Consider the following 17,362-nt stretch of genomic DNA (forward strand, 5'->3'; position numbering starts at 1 on the left):
TTCGACCCTGCGGCTTATATAACGGTGCGGCTTATATGTGACTCGACGTGACCAAACCCGAAAATGTTAAAATCAAAATATTGCTTTTTTGACTGCATTGAAATGTTATTTATCTGTTCCCTTATTTGCTAAACTTAATACAACTTGTAAATGAGTTAATTCTTGTTATTTGTCCGACAGTATTGTGTCTCAATGCTAATTACATATGGTAATTAAACATTAAAACACCTGCGGTTTATAGTCCAGTGCGGCTTATATATGTACACATCATTCAATTTAGCTGCTGCGGCTTATAGTCAGGTGCGGCTTATAGTGCGAAAAGTATGCATGTGTGTTTTTGTCTTTTGGTCTATGCACTGCAAAAAAGACAAGCTTAGCAGGGTATTTTATCCCAAATATAAGACAACCCTGATTATAAACATTTCCCTTGTTCAAGACTGTTTGAAGATCAAATCTTTGTGTTTGATTTTTTTATAAAGAAAATAAGTATATCTGACCAGAATGTAGGCTACCAGTAATAGTAACTCAGTGAATAAAACAAGGTAGATACAGTATATATTTACATATTTTATTTGTTTAATTACATTAGTTAAAAATACATCAAAAAAGTATTAATCCGAGTTATTTAATTACAATTTAAATATAATTGAACTGTAGCCTGGTAGGCCTATTTCTAACATAATGTATATCTCAAAGTGGAAAAACTCAGCCAGTGGATCATCCTACATTAATGTCTTTTGAAGGTGGTACCAAGGTCACTTTTTAAGATAGCGTGATGTCTTGAGATTGGAATCCATTGATTGCAACTGTCCGTCTGCAACACTACTATCACCAACATCTAAGAAGGGAGATCCCCCCTTGAATGGCCCTTCTAAGGTTTCTCTCCTCCACACTGCCTGTGGAGCTTTTTTCCCTATTGTTAGGTTTTAGTGAGTTTTTCCTTACCTTCGCGTGGGGTATGTCTGGGAGTGCTTGCATTCTTTCATTTATTTGCATTCATCTAAAAAATGTTTGGACCCTATGGTGTTCTTGTTCTGTTCTTGACTTATTGTTATGTTGTCTTCTTGACCTGTTTAAAGAAGACCTGTACGGCCCATGGGGACATTAACGTGTGTTGTCGGGCCCTATAAATAAATTTGATTTGATTTGATTTGATTTGATACCAAAGATGGAATGCTAGCTTACCGGGGAAGTGGCTAAATATCACCTCTAATATCTAGACCCTGAATATATGATGACCCCCATTTTTCTGGGTGTAATTTGCGGCAAAAAACACCATCTTATATTCTGTCCAATACGGTATTACCTCCGCCAGAAGGTATGTAATCGGCCCCATCTGTAAGTAACTAAGTCCCGTGAATGAGATCTCTTGAAAAGTAATGACCAGATTGACGTGAAATGCTGTGCACATTCATGACCCCAAGAAGATTCAATCCATTGGTTTTGGAGACCCCATGACCTTTCCTCTTGTGCCACCATTAGGCCAAACTTAAAATGTTCAAATGAGTGCATCTCCTGACGCATTAGTTGCACAGTCATAACAATTGTTGATTTTGTTGACAAATTGATTCATATCCTGAAACAAGTACAATTCTTGAAACAAGTATCTGTCAATGCAGTGAGTAAAATTCTCTTAACAAGATAACAACTTATCTTGAAATGAGCATGTTGAGGCTTAAAGGAACACGCCAACTTTTTGGGAAATTAGCTTATTTGCCATCTACCCTGGAGTTAGACAAGCAGATACAGTACATACTCTTTTCTGTGCACTTTTCTGTGCATGCATTAGGCTTAGGGAACAGCCGCACCATTAGCCTAGCTTAGCGTCATTCCTGTAAACATGTTGTGACCTGTGTATCTACCACGTGGAGAAAAAAAAGAAAGACGATTTTGACATTTCGTAAGCAGATATATACTCTGAACTATTTTTTGCCGAACCACTGCTGTCTGGGTGCAGTGATTTCATCACCTCAAAAGCCCAGTTTTTCAAAAAGCAACAGGGCTTTTGAGGTGATGAAATCGCTGTGCCCAGGCAGCAGTGGTTCGGCAAAAAATAGTTCTGAGTATATAGTATCTGCTTAGAAAACAAAAATTCTCCACGTGGTAAATACACAGGTCACAACATGTTTACAGGAATGTTTTGGGGTTGTATTTGGAGTGTATTTCATCACTGTTGGGAACTAGGCTACACTGGCACACCTACTTCCAGTGAATGACGCTAAGCTAGGCTAACGGTGAGGCTGTTCCCTAAGCCTAATGCATGCTCAGAGAAGAAAAGGGTATGTAGCTGCTTGTCTAACTCCAGGGTAGATGGCAAATAAGCTAATTTCCCCAAAAGTTGGCGTGTTCCTTTAATACAGTATCAAATCCCTTGCTAAGCTTTTCTTCTTCGTGTGCATGCACTCATGTCTCTGCTGTATGTGTGTTGATCTAAGAAATGCTGCTAAATTCTGAATGATACAAAATAGTTGTTTTGCTGAGCAACATTCTAGCATACATACTGTAGATGATGATGCAACCAACTCTCTAAGAAGTAGTTGTTTCTATTATGGTCAAAAGTCCAGTGTTAATACTAAGAAGTTACTGTCTGAGTGTCGGCAGGTTTCACCAACAGATGACCTTGGCTATCGGGTAACTAGGAACCGAAAGGTACCGGAACAATGAGTCCACTGCTCTGTTATCGAAGTGCCTTATCTCGGTCTTCACGATCTGACAACTTAATAACACATTTTCACAGTCCATTCCCACCAGCCTATCAGGGGCCATTGATCTATTTATCAGTTTGGAATCTTAAAAACAACAGTCGTTAAGGCAATGGTTGTTTATATATCACACTTTATATTTGTCTCAGCATTGGTTAGATACAAATACAAAACACAGATTTGACTCCTTAAATGCTTTTATCAGACAGCATGATCTTAATACTGTAATCCCTTACTAAGCTTATACCGTTAGAAAACTAAATCTGAAGCTAACCATGTACTGTATTGATAACTGTATGAGGGAAACGATTGCCTTATCACATAACATGATTACTTAAAATGATGTTCCCCAATGTACTCATATATCCAAGCAGCTGAAGGTCTATGTTACATTAATACTTATTTGAAGATGATAAAAACATTTTATCCGTCAAGTTGAGCTTAAAGACATTCATATCCACATAGAAATCAGTCCATATCAAACATAGAAATAAATAAAATAATGCTATGTGCATACACAGATTTTGGCAATACATGAAAGGTCTTAGTCATTAAAAGCCCTTAGACTTACTGTATGAGGAACAAAGTGATTTTTTTTTTTTTTTATATCTACACACCCATATTGTACAGTGTACTCCAGCACATGAACATAATGTCAAAACAAGAAACCTGGCTAAACTTGTTGCACACAGCTCAACAGTACATAGCACGCTGCCCATTCAAAACTCAAGTAGTTCCTGTCCTTGTGCTAATGAACTGCTAGGTTCAAAACAGAGGGATTTTTGGGACTATTACAGTTTCCTTTAAAGTGGAGATATTATGCATCTTTTCAGGACTGTATACTACTTTCCGTGAACCTGTGGAATCTGTGTTTGTTAATTATTTTTGCGAAGAAACGAGTACAAATCTAATTTTAATTCTTTATTTTATTAAATATGTCCTTCCCTGCCTGGCTACCCTACACACAATAGTAAAAAAGAAAAACTGGCCAAACAGCAAGGAGTACATATATTTTCCCCTAGAGCCTAAATAACCTTTCAGACCAAATCTATACTACAACTACGCAACACCCATTTTCCATAATATGTCCCCTTTAGCTTTGTTACTCCAGTTGCCAAACCCTCACCGAGAAGTTGATAAACACAAGTTAGGAACTTTGGGAAGTATCACACGGATAGTTAGCTCTGACAATATTAGCATAAATAAAAAAATAAAATGTCTAGAATTTAAATGAAGGCAGAAAAACATTGCAGCATGAAAACAATCCAACTTCATGAAGCATCACCAGGACTGTAGGTGTGTCATGAACATTCATGAGAGAATATACATTTCATCAGTCAATAAAGAACTTATATTACAATCAGTGTGGTGGGTGGCTTACAAAAATACAGAACAGTAAATTATTTGGAGAATGACCATCTGTGGTTACTTCCAAACCACTTACTCTATCTCAGATAATTACAATTAAATATCTATTTCAGAATAATTAAACATCTCATAGACTTATTTCTTATTTATGGATATAACATGTTTTATTGTATAGTCATCGTACCACACTTGGACATTTTCATTCGACCTAAACTCAAACTTGGAAAATAATAACTTTTAACTATTACATATTATTGTATAACTTTCTTTCAAATGATAGAGATATACATACAGTATATTTCCAAATCAAGGTTCTCTTTGTATATCTTGGTTGATTTCATCACCAATCTCTATCAACTGGCCATAGCCGATGACATCTTAGACTTACAGTAATCCAAAGCATTGGAGTTGTATTTCATAAGAGACATACAGAGTACACTATTGGTATAACCATATTTAGCCGTCTTCAAATGGCCTTATGGCCTTGTTCAAAAGTGTTGCAGTCTCTTACCTTTAATAAAAAATACACCAATATGTAAAAACCTTTTTCTTTTTTGCAGACATTTGCGCACGTTGCACGTGTGTGTGTGTGTGTGGGTACTGTATGTGTATGTAGTTGTGTGTGTGTGTGTGTGTGTGTGTGTGTGTGTGTGTGTGTGTGTGTGTGTGTGTGTGTGTGTGTGCATAATGTGTGTGTGTGTATGTATGTGTATGTGTATGTGTATGTGTATGTGTATGTGTATGTGTATGTGTGTGTGTGTGTGTGTGTGTGTGTGTGTGTGTGTGTTACCAGGCCAGAGGGGAGGCCATGCGTGGACTCCTGGGGCTCTTGGGGATTTCGGCAGCCTGATGCTCACTGAGAGCTCTCTGTAGAAACAATCAATACAAGACAATAATAATTCACATGGTCTCAAAACCATCCACTTACCACACCCAAAATAACTTCTAATGTAAAGAATAGTTAGGTGTAAAACTCACTTCGCTGGTCATAATACTAAATATAGTGGTGTAGTCTGTGTGTTGTTTGGTGTACAGTGCATACTACTAAATGCATGTAGAGTGGTGTAGTCTGTCTATTGTTTGATGTACAGTACATACTACTAAATGCATGTAGAGTGGTGTAGTCTATTGTTTGATGTACAGTACATACTACTAAATGCATGTAGAATGGTGTAGTCTGTCTATTGTTTGATGTACAGTACATACTACTAAATGCATGTAGAATGGTGTAGTCTGTCTATTGTTTGATGTACAGTACATACTACTAAATGTATGTAGAGTGGTGTAGTCTATATTTTGATGTACAGTACATACTACTAAATGTAGAGTGGTGTAGTCTGTCTGTTGACTACAGTACTAAACATATGGAGAGTGTATAATGTCTGTTTTTGTTGTCGTGCTGTCCCCGCTGTTCTGTAGTGGTGCATGTTCGCATGTTCACTGAACTGTCCAGGGGACACAGGAAATAACGTGGATTCTTCACATGGGTGGCGTTCCCCTTTAAGAGGCTTCTGATCCATTCTCTCCGGCGCTTCAGTCATCTCTCTGCTGCCTCTCACCTCAAACTTGCCGATGAACTCTGTGAAGATGCCGAAGAAGGCCTCTGCGTTGGTGGCCTTGCTGTCCTCTCCGAAGTACGAGGCGGTCTTGGTGAACTCCTCCATGGCTCTCTGCTGGAGGGACTCCAGAGACTGGATGGCCGGGTGGCTGTTTTCCAGGAAGTTCTACAGACACAGGGTGGTCAAAGGGCACAACGCACAGATCCGAGGGGGGAGCAGATACACCTGATGAAGAGTGGTATCTGTCTGTCCATCTATCTATTAGGGATGGGTACCGAATCCGGTACTTTTAAGGGTACTGACCGAATCACGCCGGTACTACCGAGTACCGATTCACGTGAGATCCAACGGTGCCACATTTCGGTACTGTAAACAACATTTATTATAATAATAAATCAAATTTATTTATTATTATAATTAAAAAAAAATTGTCCGATGACGTCAACGTTTCGTTTACCACGTACCGAAACCTATGACCTAGGATTTGACTTTATTCAAGAACAAAGCAGTCGGGCCAATGGCAAGCCGAAAACGGTCACAAGTGTGGTTACACTTTACAAAGCTAGATGCAGACAATGCTCGCTGCAATATTATATATTATATATATATTAACAAATTGTTCTAAATAAATAATAATGATAATAAATTATTTGAAGTATGGACACATTTTTTACAACCGAGGTAGGTAGATTATATTTTTAGAGACTAAAGTACCGAAAAAGGGTACCGTTGGGTACCGGTATTGATTCACATGTACCGGTACCGGTATCGGTTCAAATGTGAACGGTACCCAACCCTACTATCTATCCTGTCTTTCTTTCTCTATTCCTGTCCCTTCCATCTATCCTTCCTTCCTTCCTTCCTTCCTTCCATCCATCCATCCATCCATCCATCCATCCATCCATCCACCAATCATCATCACAGACATCACAAAACAAGCTAGTCAGGGTAATACTAAGGCTACCTGCCCTGAACCCACCTTGACCCATCACATGTTGAGAGCATGAGATGGCTAAAGGTGGAAGACAGTCAACCAAATAGGGATGTGCCTAGTTCACAGAATCGTGCACGGGGTAGTGCCAGTGTACGACTACTTCAACCATGTCAGGGACACCCATGCTTATTCAACTAGGCATAGCTCAACTGACTTCGTGCCAGTCAGATTCAGGAGTTGTATGGGGAAGGAGTCATTTTTATATTCTGCAGCTGTCTTTTGGAACAGTCTGCCCAGTGACCAAAATAGTGAACAGTGCTGTTAGATTCAAGTTCAGCCTAAAGACATGGCTCAAAGACGAGACTGCGCTTCTGTCACATGTTATTTATATATTGTCAAATAAAGTCATCCATCCATCGATCCATCCATCCATCCATTCTTTCTTCCTTCCTTCCATTCCTTCTTTAATTCCTTTCTTTCTTATTCCAGTTATTTGGGCTGAAAGCCAGGTGGATTAAAGGATCGTTGTCTGGTCTACAAGCATTAAATACCATTGTCTATAGCGTGTAATGCTCTTTAAAAAGCCCTCTATAGGCCTATCTGTCTCTTGGCAGGATACACTCATGACTGCGGTGAAGCGGTCCTCAGCGGTAGCAGGCATCTTCTGACACGCCGACCTGATCTCCTGGATGGTGGTGTGGAGGTCATTCAGATCTGACGTGATAGTCCTCTGGTTCACTACAGAGAGAGAGAGAGAGACCTGTTAACCTGCAATGAGTCTCCTGGCCATTTTCATTTTCGTTTTTGAGGACTGCATACTTTTTTTGCAAACCAAAACAACATACTTTATACTTATAGCACATGTATGAGCCTGGTCTCTTTTGAAAGATGACATTCTGAAGTTTCTGATTCCAGAAAAGAAATTCCCTAATAGAGTAACATCTGAACTTGAGTTGTAAAAAAACTTGTTACTCAAGTTTTTCTGTAGTAGTTAGTAGTCCAGAGGTACTATTTCCCCAGAAGGTGGTATGGCTTATAAATCCAGACGGAGCCATAGACTGAAGCCTTATGTAGTACATATCCAAATTTCATAAAAATACTGTTAAGGTTTGTAATGCGACCCCAATTGCACGACACAGACAGGTAATCAGAGTTAGCCAAAACAAGGGCATGATTTATTATATACAAAAAAGCGGCACTCAGCCTTTAAGGGGGAAAAAACACCAAAGTCCATGAACACAAAAAAAACGTGGCACTGTGCCTTTAAGGGGCAAACAGGCAGGAATCCTCTAGAACAGGCAAAAAGTATACAGGAATCTTCTTCCTTCCAACCAGAATGCTGCCGACAGGCAACACAGCAACCAGGGGGTCCAAGGGGAATGGGGTGAGAACACGGGCATCCTCCCGTGGAGTAATAGAGAGCGATGGCGAGCCTCACCCCAGGAACGAGGTCCATGTAGAGGGTGTAGGGAAGTAGCCGGCACGACATCTGGAGTGGGAACACTGGGATCCTCCCGTGGAGTAATAGAGAGCGAAGACAGTGTCCTACTCCAGGAAATGGCAACAGGTGGTGATGTACAGGGGTGGCACGACGTCTCACGCCGGAGACACGGCAGTAGATGGTAGTAACAAGAACGACCCGACCAGGAGTGGAGGGGAGTCTGCAATACTAGTACTCTCCCGAGCTGATTGCAAACTCCTCTCAGGTGCGTGAGGCATAAAAACGGCACGCCCCCTCGTTGGGCTGCATGCAGGATTCCTCCAGCCCTCACAAATCCATTCAGAAATGAGTGATTAGGAGTGATTTTGGTAAACTGTGTACAAAGAAAAACTCATAGACTTCAATTCATTCGGCTGTTTTGCTCTTCCTGTTTTCATGTTTCTTCGTGTTTTTTTTATTTAGATCCCCATGTGGGGTATCATTGGAAAGCCACACTCATTGGCTACAACGATCCACAATCATTTTCGAGATCGGATCTAGATTGACGGAACTACTGCAGCCTCGGGAGTGGTATTTTGCGCAATACCGTGTACTTTGCACAAGCCTCAAATACCGGCATGTAACTCGAGAACCGCTGAACGGATTCTGTCGGATTTTGTCGCCATCGACAGGCAACAAATAAGCCTTCAATTCGATATATATATATATATATATATATTGTATTACAAAATATGCACACCCGAGCCACTAGGGGTCGCCAAAGTGGCGGTTGAAAAAAATTCGAAAAACGTCCCATATGAGGGACGTTGCAGCTTAAGTTAACATGATGAACATTGAGGGTCCTCACTACACATGGGTTTACAAACAAAGCACTGGATGATGGAATAAGTTGGTCTTCCACATACCTTTTGATGCAAGGGGGACCATGGTGAGGTCCTTAGAGAAATCCAAGACATCGGGAAAGTGCTGACACAATGACTTGACCAGGATATGCAGAAAGGTAGACTTCCCATCTACTGTTTTGGTGGTGCTGAGCTGTACGGGACCCAGCATAAATACCATGCCATAGAAGAATAAAGTCTGGTGAGGTGATATACGTTAGATTGACTCAACCGACTTGCTTTCCATGCCAACTACTGACTTAATCTTCTATTCATTCCGAACAAACGGCTGTTAATGCTGGTGACTTAAAACACATCACTTCCTGTGTGCCAGATGATTTCCCGAGGAATGTCCTACCAGACACCAGTGTTTAGAACAGCCAAGAACAGCAAATGTAAAAGCCTTCATCAACTGGGAATAGGTTAAATTAAACTATTGTGTTAGTGGGAAAAATACACATTAATATGAAACATCTCAAACATATGAAAATGTTATATAATAGTTTACCCTATACCTCAGAGAGGAAGTTGATCTTGAAGCCGGTAGTCTTGTTGGTTTTCGGCTGACCGTTGTTCAGGTAATTCCCCATGGCTAACACAAACTAATGGACAACAGAAGAGGCACGAAACACGAAAATACTGAACAAATCACTTGTAATTAATGTTATATCTTTGGCTGTGGTGAATTTACGTGGACCTCATTATGAATTGGTTGGATGAATCGTGGAGGTGGACGTTGGATGTAGATGTGAATTAATCATTTACTTTTGCTCTTGTTTCATCAATACCATGTGTGTTCTATCAAAGGTCAAATTTCAGTGACAATTGGTTTGAAGTGAAGAGTTGTCCCCCCTACCCTCAAGCATGGGCATGGGGCCCGGAGGTTTGTTATAGATTTTATCTTATTAGGATCACATAAAGGTTGGAAAATCTGTCTGCTTCCGGGTCAACTGGAAATTGTCAGTGGAGTTATGCAGTTTTTATTCTATATCCTGTTTCTTAAACTATAGATTGGGACCCATTCTGATTTAATTACCAGACTGTCATTATTGTTATTATTATTTCTGTTATTGTCCTGTGAGTTATTGTTGATTATTACTGTTACTGTATTGTTTGTCTTGTTTCATGTAAAAAAAATAATAATAAAACATTTGATAAAAAAAAAAAAAGATTGGGACCCAAAATAGATTAGGAACCATCGTCTTATAATTGTAATGTTTGTGACATGTTTGAATGAGCCTGGGTCCCATGAAAATAATCTCTGATTTGGAAACCATGCACTATATAATAATATTAGACGATAATGTACTGCAATTGTATTATATTGTACTTTATCTCCTACCTCTAGGATCTTGGCTAGCTTCCTGCTGTTCTTGAGCTCTAAGGAGGCCTTGTAGATACAGTCATATCCTGTCCTCATCTCCTCCGTCTTCTCCTGCAGAGAACACTTGAAGTGGAGGCTCTGCAGGCGGGTCTTATACTCTGGTACGGATAGCATCTGTAATGAAGCATAAATATACTGAAAATTAGCAACACACACACACACACACACACACACACACACACACACACACACACACACACACACACACACACACACACACACACACACACACACACACACACACACACACACACACACACACACACACACACACACACACACACACACACACACACACACACACACACACACACACACACACACACACACACACACACACACACACACACACACACACACACACACACACACACACACACACACACACACACACACACACACACACACACACACACACACACACACACACACACACACACACACACACACACACACACACACACACACACACACACACACACACACACACACACACACACACACACACACACACACACACACACACACACACACACACACACACACACACACACACACACACACACACACACACACACACACACACACACACACACACACACACACACACACACACACACACACACACACACACACACACACACACACACACACACACACACACACACACACACACACACACACACACACACACACACACAGCTACTATCACCGACATCTAAGAAGGGATATCCCCCCCTTGAATGGCCCTTGTAAGGTTTCTCCCCTCCACATTGCCTGTGGTGCTTTTTTCCTATTGCGGAAATTGAGTTTTTCCTTACCTTCGCGTGGGGTATGTCTGGGAGTGTTGCATTCATTTATTTATCTAACATTTAATTTTGGATTTCATGGTGTTTTTGTTTTGTTCTTGATTTATTGTGATGTTTCTTCTCGACTTGTTTAAAGAAGACGTGTCCGGCCCATGGGGACATTAAAGTGTGTTGTCGGGGCTTACAGATACATTTGATTTTATTTGCACTCATTTGCATACACAGTATGTGCGCGCACACACACACACACACACACACACACACACACACACACACACACACACACACACACACACACACACACACACACACACACACACACACACACACACACACACACACACACACACACACACACACACACACACACACACACACACACACACACACACACACACACACACACACGGTAACATCCTAGATCACTGTTACACGCAATTTAAAGGTGGCTACAAGGCTCATTCTGATAGTGGCTTTGGTAAATCAGATCACGCGTCCATCTTTCTTTCACCAAAGTACAAACAGAGAATTAAAAGTACTCCTGTAGTCTCGCGAGAGGTGCAGAAATGGGATTTGACGTCAGAGGAGACGCTCCGGTCAGTGTTTCACTACACAGACTGGAATGTGTTCCGCGACACAGATAACATTAATGTCTACACGGAAACAGTGCTGGACTATGTTTGTACTAGGGTGAAAGAAACAATCCCCACTACCAAAATGAAAGTTTACCCAAATCAAAAACCCTGGGTAGACAAATCCGTCCGTGAAGCTCTGAGAGAGCGCACCAAAGCATACAACGACGGCCTAGTGGCAGGCAACATGAATGACCACAAGGTGGCGCGATACAACGTAAGGAGGACAGTGTCAGAGGCCAAACGGCGCTACAGGGATAAAATTGAACTCCAGTTTGAACAAGCTGACTCTAGAGCTATGTGGCAGGGGCTCAAAACGATGACAGACTACAAAGGCGCCTCCCTCAAACTGAACAGTGACATCTCCTTAGCAAATGACCTCAATACCTTCTATGCGAGGTTTGATGCTGGTAATAACAACACCAGCTCACAAGCCTCGGCAATGGGGGGGGGGGGGGGGTCGGCTGCTGAGTGCTGATGGAGGCGCAGTGTTCAGGGTAACAGAGCATGAGGTGAGGCGGACCTTTAAAAAAGTGAATATCAGGAAGGCAGCAGGTCCGGACGGCATCCCCGGCCGCGTCCTAAAAGTCTGTGCCGACCAACTGGCCCCAGTATTCACTGACATATTTAACCTGTCCTTAGAACAGGCTGTCATCCCCACCTGCCTGAAGAAGTCCACTATTATCCCTGTACCCAAAAAATCCAAGCCTGCTTGCCTCAACGACTACCGCCCTGTAGCTCTCACCTCCATAGCCATGAAGTGCTTTGAGAAGCTAGTAAAGGGCTACATCTGCTCCTCCCTCCCCATCAACATGGACCCCCTGCAATTTGCATACCGCCCCAACAGGTCCACGGAGGACGCCATAGCCCATGTGCTGCACACAGCAGCATCACACCTGGACAAGAGGCAGGGGAACTATGTGAGAATGCTATTCATCGACTACAGCTCGGCATTCAATACCATAGTCCCCTCCATACTCATAGCCAAGCTCAGGGACCTGGGCTTGGGCTATGACCTCTGCCAGTGGGTCTTGGACTTCCTGACTGGCAGACCCCAGGTGGTGAGAGCAGGCAACTGCACCTCCTCATCCATCACCCTCAACATAGGGGCCCCCCAGGGCTGTGTTCTGAGTCCCCTCCTCTACTCCCTGTACACACACGACTGTGTGGCTCAGCGGAGTAGCAATACAATCATCAAATTTGCTGACGACACAGTGGTGGTGGGCCTGATCTCTGCCAACGACGAGAGGGCCTACCTGGAAGAGGTCAAGGTCCTGGCGGGATGGTGCCAGGAAAACAGCCTCTCCCTGAACGTCAGCAAAACAAAGGAGATGATTGTGGACTTCAGGAGGTCGGGGGTCAAGGACTACAGCCCCCTCAGCATCGACGGGGCACCGGTTGAGAGAGTCAACAGCTTTAAGTACCTCGGAGCCTACATATCCGAGGACTTGACATGGACCACACACATTGACAGTGTTGTGAAGAAGGCACGACAACGCCTCTACTTCCTCAGGCGCCTAAGGAAGTTCCAAGTCAGCCAGAAGATCCTTAAGAACTTCTACTTATGTACAATAGAGAGCATCTTGACCGGCAACATCACCTCCTGGTTTGGGAATAGCACTGCACAAGACCGAAGCAGACTACAAAGAGTGACACGTTCAGCCGAACGCACAATTGGAGGGGGGCTCCCCACCCTCCAGAACATTTACTACAAGCGTTGCAAGGGCAAGGCTAAGAGAATCATTAAAGACTCCAGTCACCCGAACAACTGCCTCTTTGAACTGCTGCGGTCAGGCAAGCGATACCGGAGTCTCAAGGCGAGCACAGAAAGACTCAGAAGAAGCTTCTATCCCCAGGCCATCAGGCTGCTAAACGAACAATGAATGAACACTACACAACAACAACCACCAAACGCACATAGCACACACATCCACACGCACACACTCACTTTAAACAAACACACTGTAGCACCCACTCCACACACTTTATAGCACACACCCACTTTAAACAAACACACTGTAGCACCCACTCCCCACACTTTATATTTATGGATGAAGGATTGCACTACAACTCGTACACCTTACTGTAAATTGTACCTAAAATTGTACCTCATCCCATTTCTGCTTTGCACTAGATAGTACTGTACATTAGTACACTGCATAGTATTGTGTATTGTATATTATATGGTAACTCAGAACATTGTACATATGTCTATACCGAACACTGTGACCTCATTTTTCTTCTTCTAAATTCATGCTATATTATGTTATTATGTTATTTGATACTATCTTGTCTAGCACAGTCTCTGGAGCGTAACAGTAAGAAGCATTTTGTATGAAAGTATTCTGTACTTCTGTATGACAACTATTAAAGAACTTGAACTTGAACTTGAACACACACACACACACACACACACACACACTTGTACCTGCAGTACAAACTGGTCGGGCTCGCTGAGCCTGCTGGGGTCCTGTCTGTACTGTTCATACTGTGTGACCTCCCCAGCGTCAGGGGCGTACAGCAGCAGCTGCTGGATGTGGGGCGGCTCCAGCCTATCAGTGACCATGGTCATGAGCACCTGACGCAGCTCCCCGGGGGACAGCTTCAGGTGGGCTATCAGGATGGCTGGAGGTCAAAGGGTCAAGGGGTCATGGGGGGACAAAGCACAACTGTCATGTATACTGTATACGGCCGTGTCTACCAGATAGGGAGTTATGATGTCAAGGGAAGCACGACAATGTTTGGTTCTGTGCAATAGATATGATGCACTTTGCAGGAGCATGTTGCACCTCAGCAGTCGTTTGGACTTGATTGATTGATTAAAAACTTTATTAACAGATTGCAGAATGGGTACAATACAGTACGGCTCAATACAAACAACTGCTAAGAGGATGCAGACCAGAAAAAGACTTTCGTCTTGTTTACATCAAGTCAAGTCAAGTCAAGTCGTCTTTATTTCTATAGCACATTTACAAATGACTAAAGCCAAACCAAAGTGCTTTACAGGTACATGATAAAAACACATACACTACAGTAATGAGTAAAAATACACATACAAAATTACAGAAAAGGTACTGTACAATTAAGAAAAGAAAAAAACAAGAACAAGGTGCAATATAGAAGAGACAGGAAATTTGATAAAGTCCAGAGTAGCAGCAGAAGTGGCAGGCTAACTCTGGTCAAAGGCCAGGGAGAAGAGGTGCGTTTTGAGCAGTGATTTAAAAGCCTCTAGGCTCTGGGCAGATCTTATGTGGGGGAGGCTGTTCCAGAGCCGAGGGGCAGCAGCAGCGAAGGCTCTGTCTCCCCTAGTTTTAAGCCTGGTCCTGGGCACCTCCAGCAGCAGCTGGTCAGGGCTCTGGATGGGGTGTGGTGATGCAGGAGCTCAGCTAGCTACAGTGGAGCCAGCCCGTCAGCCAGACATCAGGGGCCTCCATTTTCAATTCATCAAGACATTTATGACATACAAGACATACAAATATACAGTAGTACTGTGTAAGAAATAGAGATCATAAAAATATATATACTGATGTCGCTTCACTTTGCAGGAGCATGTTGCACCGCAGCCGTCGTTTGGATTGATGTCGCTGCACTTTGCAGTAGAACGTTGCGCCTCAGTAGAGCTTACGGTCATTTGGACTGATGTGGCTTTTCTACTTACAGGCATTATAGGCCTTCTTATAGGAGAGGATCTCAACCACGTCTTTCTTCTTGAATGTCTCCGGCTGAAGGGACAGCTCTGGAAGAGACACTGACACGTGGAATTACAGACGTCAACAAACCATGTCTGGTGAATGAGGTACAACATTTGTAAGCGATTTACTGGTATTTTATTAATGTCTTATAGAAAAGGTTAATAATAATAATAATAATAATAATAATAATAATAATAATAATAATAATAATAATAATAATAATAATAATAATAATAATAATAATAATAATAATACACTTTATTTGTATAGCACCTTTCATACAAGAATTGCAGCCCAAAGTGCTTCACAGCAGTAATGTAGACATAAATATAGACAGGCATAAATTAAGCATAGAATTGACTAAATAAAAGCAATGCATAAAAGGTGCAGACATAAAATGAATATAAAATAGACAGAATAAAAGCAGTGCAATAAAACAGCTCTCATTTACAATACAATAATCATAGTGTGGATGTACTGTAATTAGTCTAAGTAGCAGAGTGTATTTTAAAAGGCTAAGGTGAAAAGGTCAATGTTTTGCTTACTTTTGAAAATATTTAGTGATCTAGCCTAAGGTCCATAAGCAGGGTGTTCCATAGCGTTGGTGCATAATTTGTAAAGGCTGCATCCCCCATTTATTTTGGCTGCTGCTGGGAACCTTCAATAAACCAGTAGTAGATGATTGTAATGTTCTTGGGGGCACATAGTTGACAAGATAATTAGCAATGTAGTTTGGTCCTGTTCCATTTAGTGCTTTGTACATAAGGAGGAGGACCTTAAAATACATTTTAAATGTTACCAGAAGCCAGTGCAGAGTAGCTAACACTGGACTGATGTGGTCTCTTTTTCGGGAGGCCGGTAAGGAGTGCATTACAGTCAAGTCGGCTTGACATAAAGGCATGGATCAGTTTTTCAGCATCTTTTGATTTTTAAATTCTCATATTTTAGCTGTGTTTCTAAGGTGGAAGAATAATGTTTTTGTCCGATTTTTTATTTTTGATTGACTTAAAGCTTAGGTCTGAGTCTATTATAACACCAAGACTTGTAACTTCAGGTTTAATCCAAGGAGTAAGTTGCCCCATCTTGCTCAGCAGCATTTCTTTTTTGGTTATAGGACCAACTAGTAGGAAGTCGGTTTTGTCCTTGTTTAATTTTAGGAAGTTGTTGGTCATCCATTCGTTTATTGCTAAGAGAAAAATGTAGTTAGTAGCTGTAGGATCATTTGGTTCTGCAGAGATGTTCAATTGTGTGTCATCTGCATAGCTATGGAAACATAGCCTACATTGGTCCTCATTCTCGAACATGTCCGTAAATACCTTTGTAAATATCTTGGTAAAAATGTTGTACCAACACATTTACAGAAATCCTCCTCCGGATTCCTAAACGCGTGAAACGGTCTTCGTAGGTGGCCAGAATCAACACAGCTGGGTTCCCATGAATGAAAAACGTCACTCATTCTTATTCTGGAAGCACGTTCCCATACGCGTGTATATTTTCCCTAACGGAGTTGCACTTCCGCGTTCGGTTTGTGCGATCTGATTGGCCACTGATGTTTTTCTCAGCGCCAATAACGTTACTCCTAACAAACTGGTTAAGTTTGGCGACTCTTTCGAAGTGGCTCTCTTTCAAAGTTGGTTAAGGTTAGGGTTAAGGTTAGGGTTAGGGTTAGGGTTAGTTGGTTAAGGTTAGGGTTAAGGTTAGGGTTAGGGTTAGTTGGTTAAGGTTAGGGTTAGGGTTAGTTGGTTAAGGTTAGGGTTAGGGTAGGCTAACAGCCTGCTGGTGCGATTGTTAGGAGTAACGCGATTGGCACTGAAAAAAACGTCAGTGGCCAATCAGATCGCGCAAACCGAACGCGGAATATACACGCGCACAAGTACAATACAATATTCAACCAGAGTGCAAATGTAACAGTAAAGTGCAATAGTAACATACAATGCAGGTGATGAAACTTGTAAAAGGC

General features: G+C 41.9%; 1 protein-coding gene across 1 annotated transcript in view; it reads right to left on the bottom strand.

Annotated features, from left to right (window-relative positions):
• Nucleotides 1-4,856: 4,856 nt before the first annotated feature.
• The window catches only part of grid2ipa (glutamate receptor, ionotropic, delta 2 (Grid2) interacting protein, a), a gene marked incomplete at both ends in the record, with an annotated part of 95,302 nt that continues 82,796 nt past the window's right edge, over nt 4,857-17,362 (bottom strand). The window contains 8 exon segments of the mRNA XM_084328704.1: nt 4,857-4,937; nt 5,630-5,794; nt 7,183-7,301; nt 8,910-9,039; nt 9,401-9,487; nt 10,228-10,383; nt 14,139-14,335; nt 15,369-15,458. Coding sequence (XP_084184830.1) covers nt 4,857-4,937; nt 5,630-5,794; nt 7,183-7,301; nt 8,910-9,039; nt 9,401-9,487; nt 10,228-10,383; nt 14,139-14,335; nt 15,369-15,458 — 1,025 coding nt within the window.

This window comes from Notolepis coatsorum, assembly GCF_963971535.1.
Source record: "Notolepis coatsorum genome assembly, chromosome: 14".
NCBI classification, from domain to species: domain Eukaryota; kingdom Metazoa; phylum Chordata; class Actinopteri; order Aulopiformes; family Paralepididae; genus Notolepis; species Notolepis coatsorum.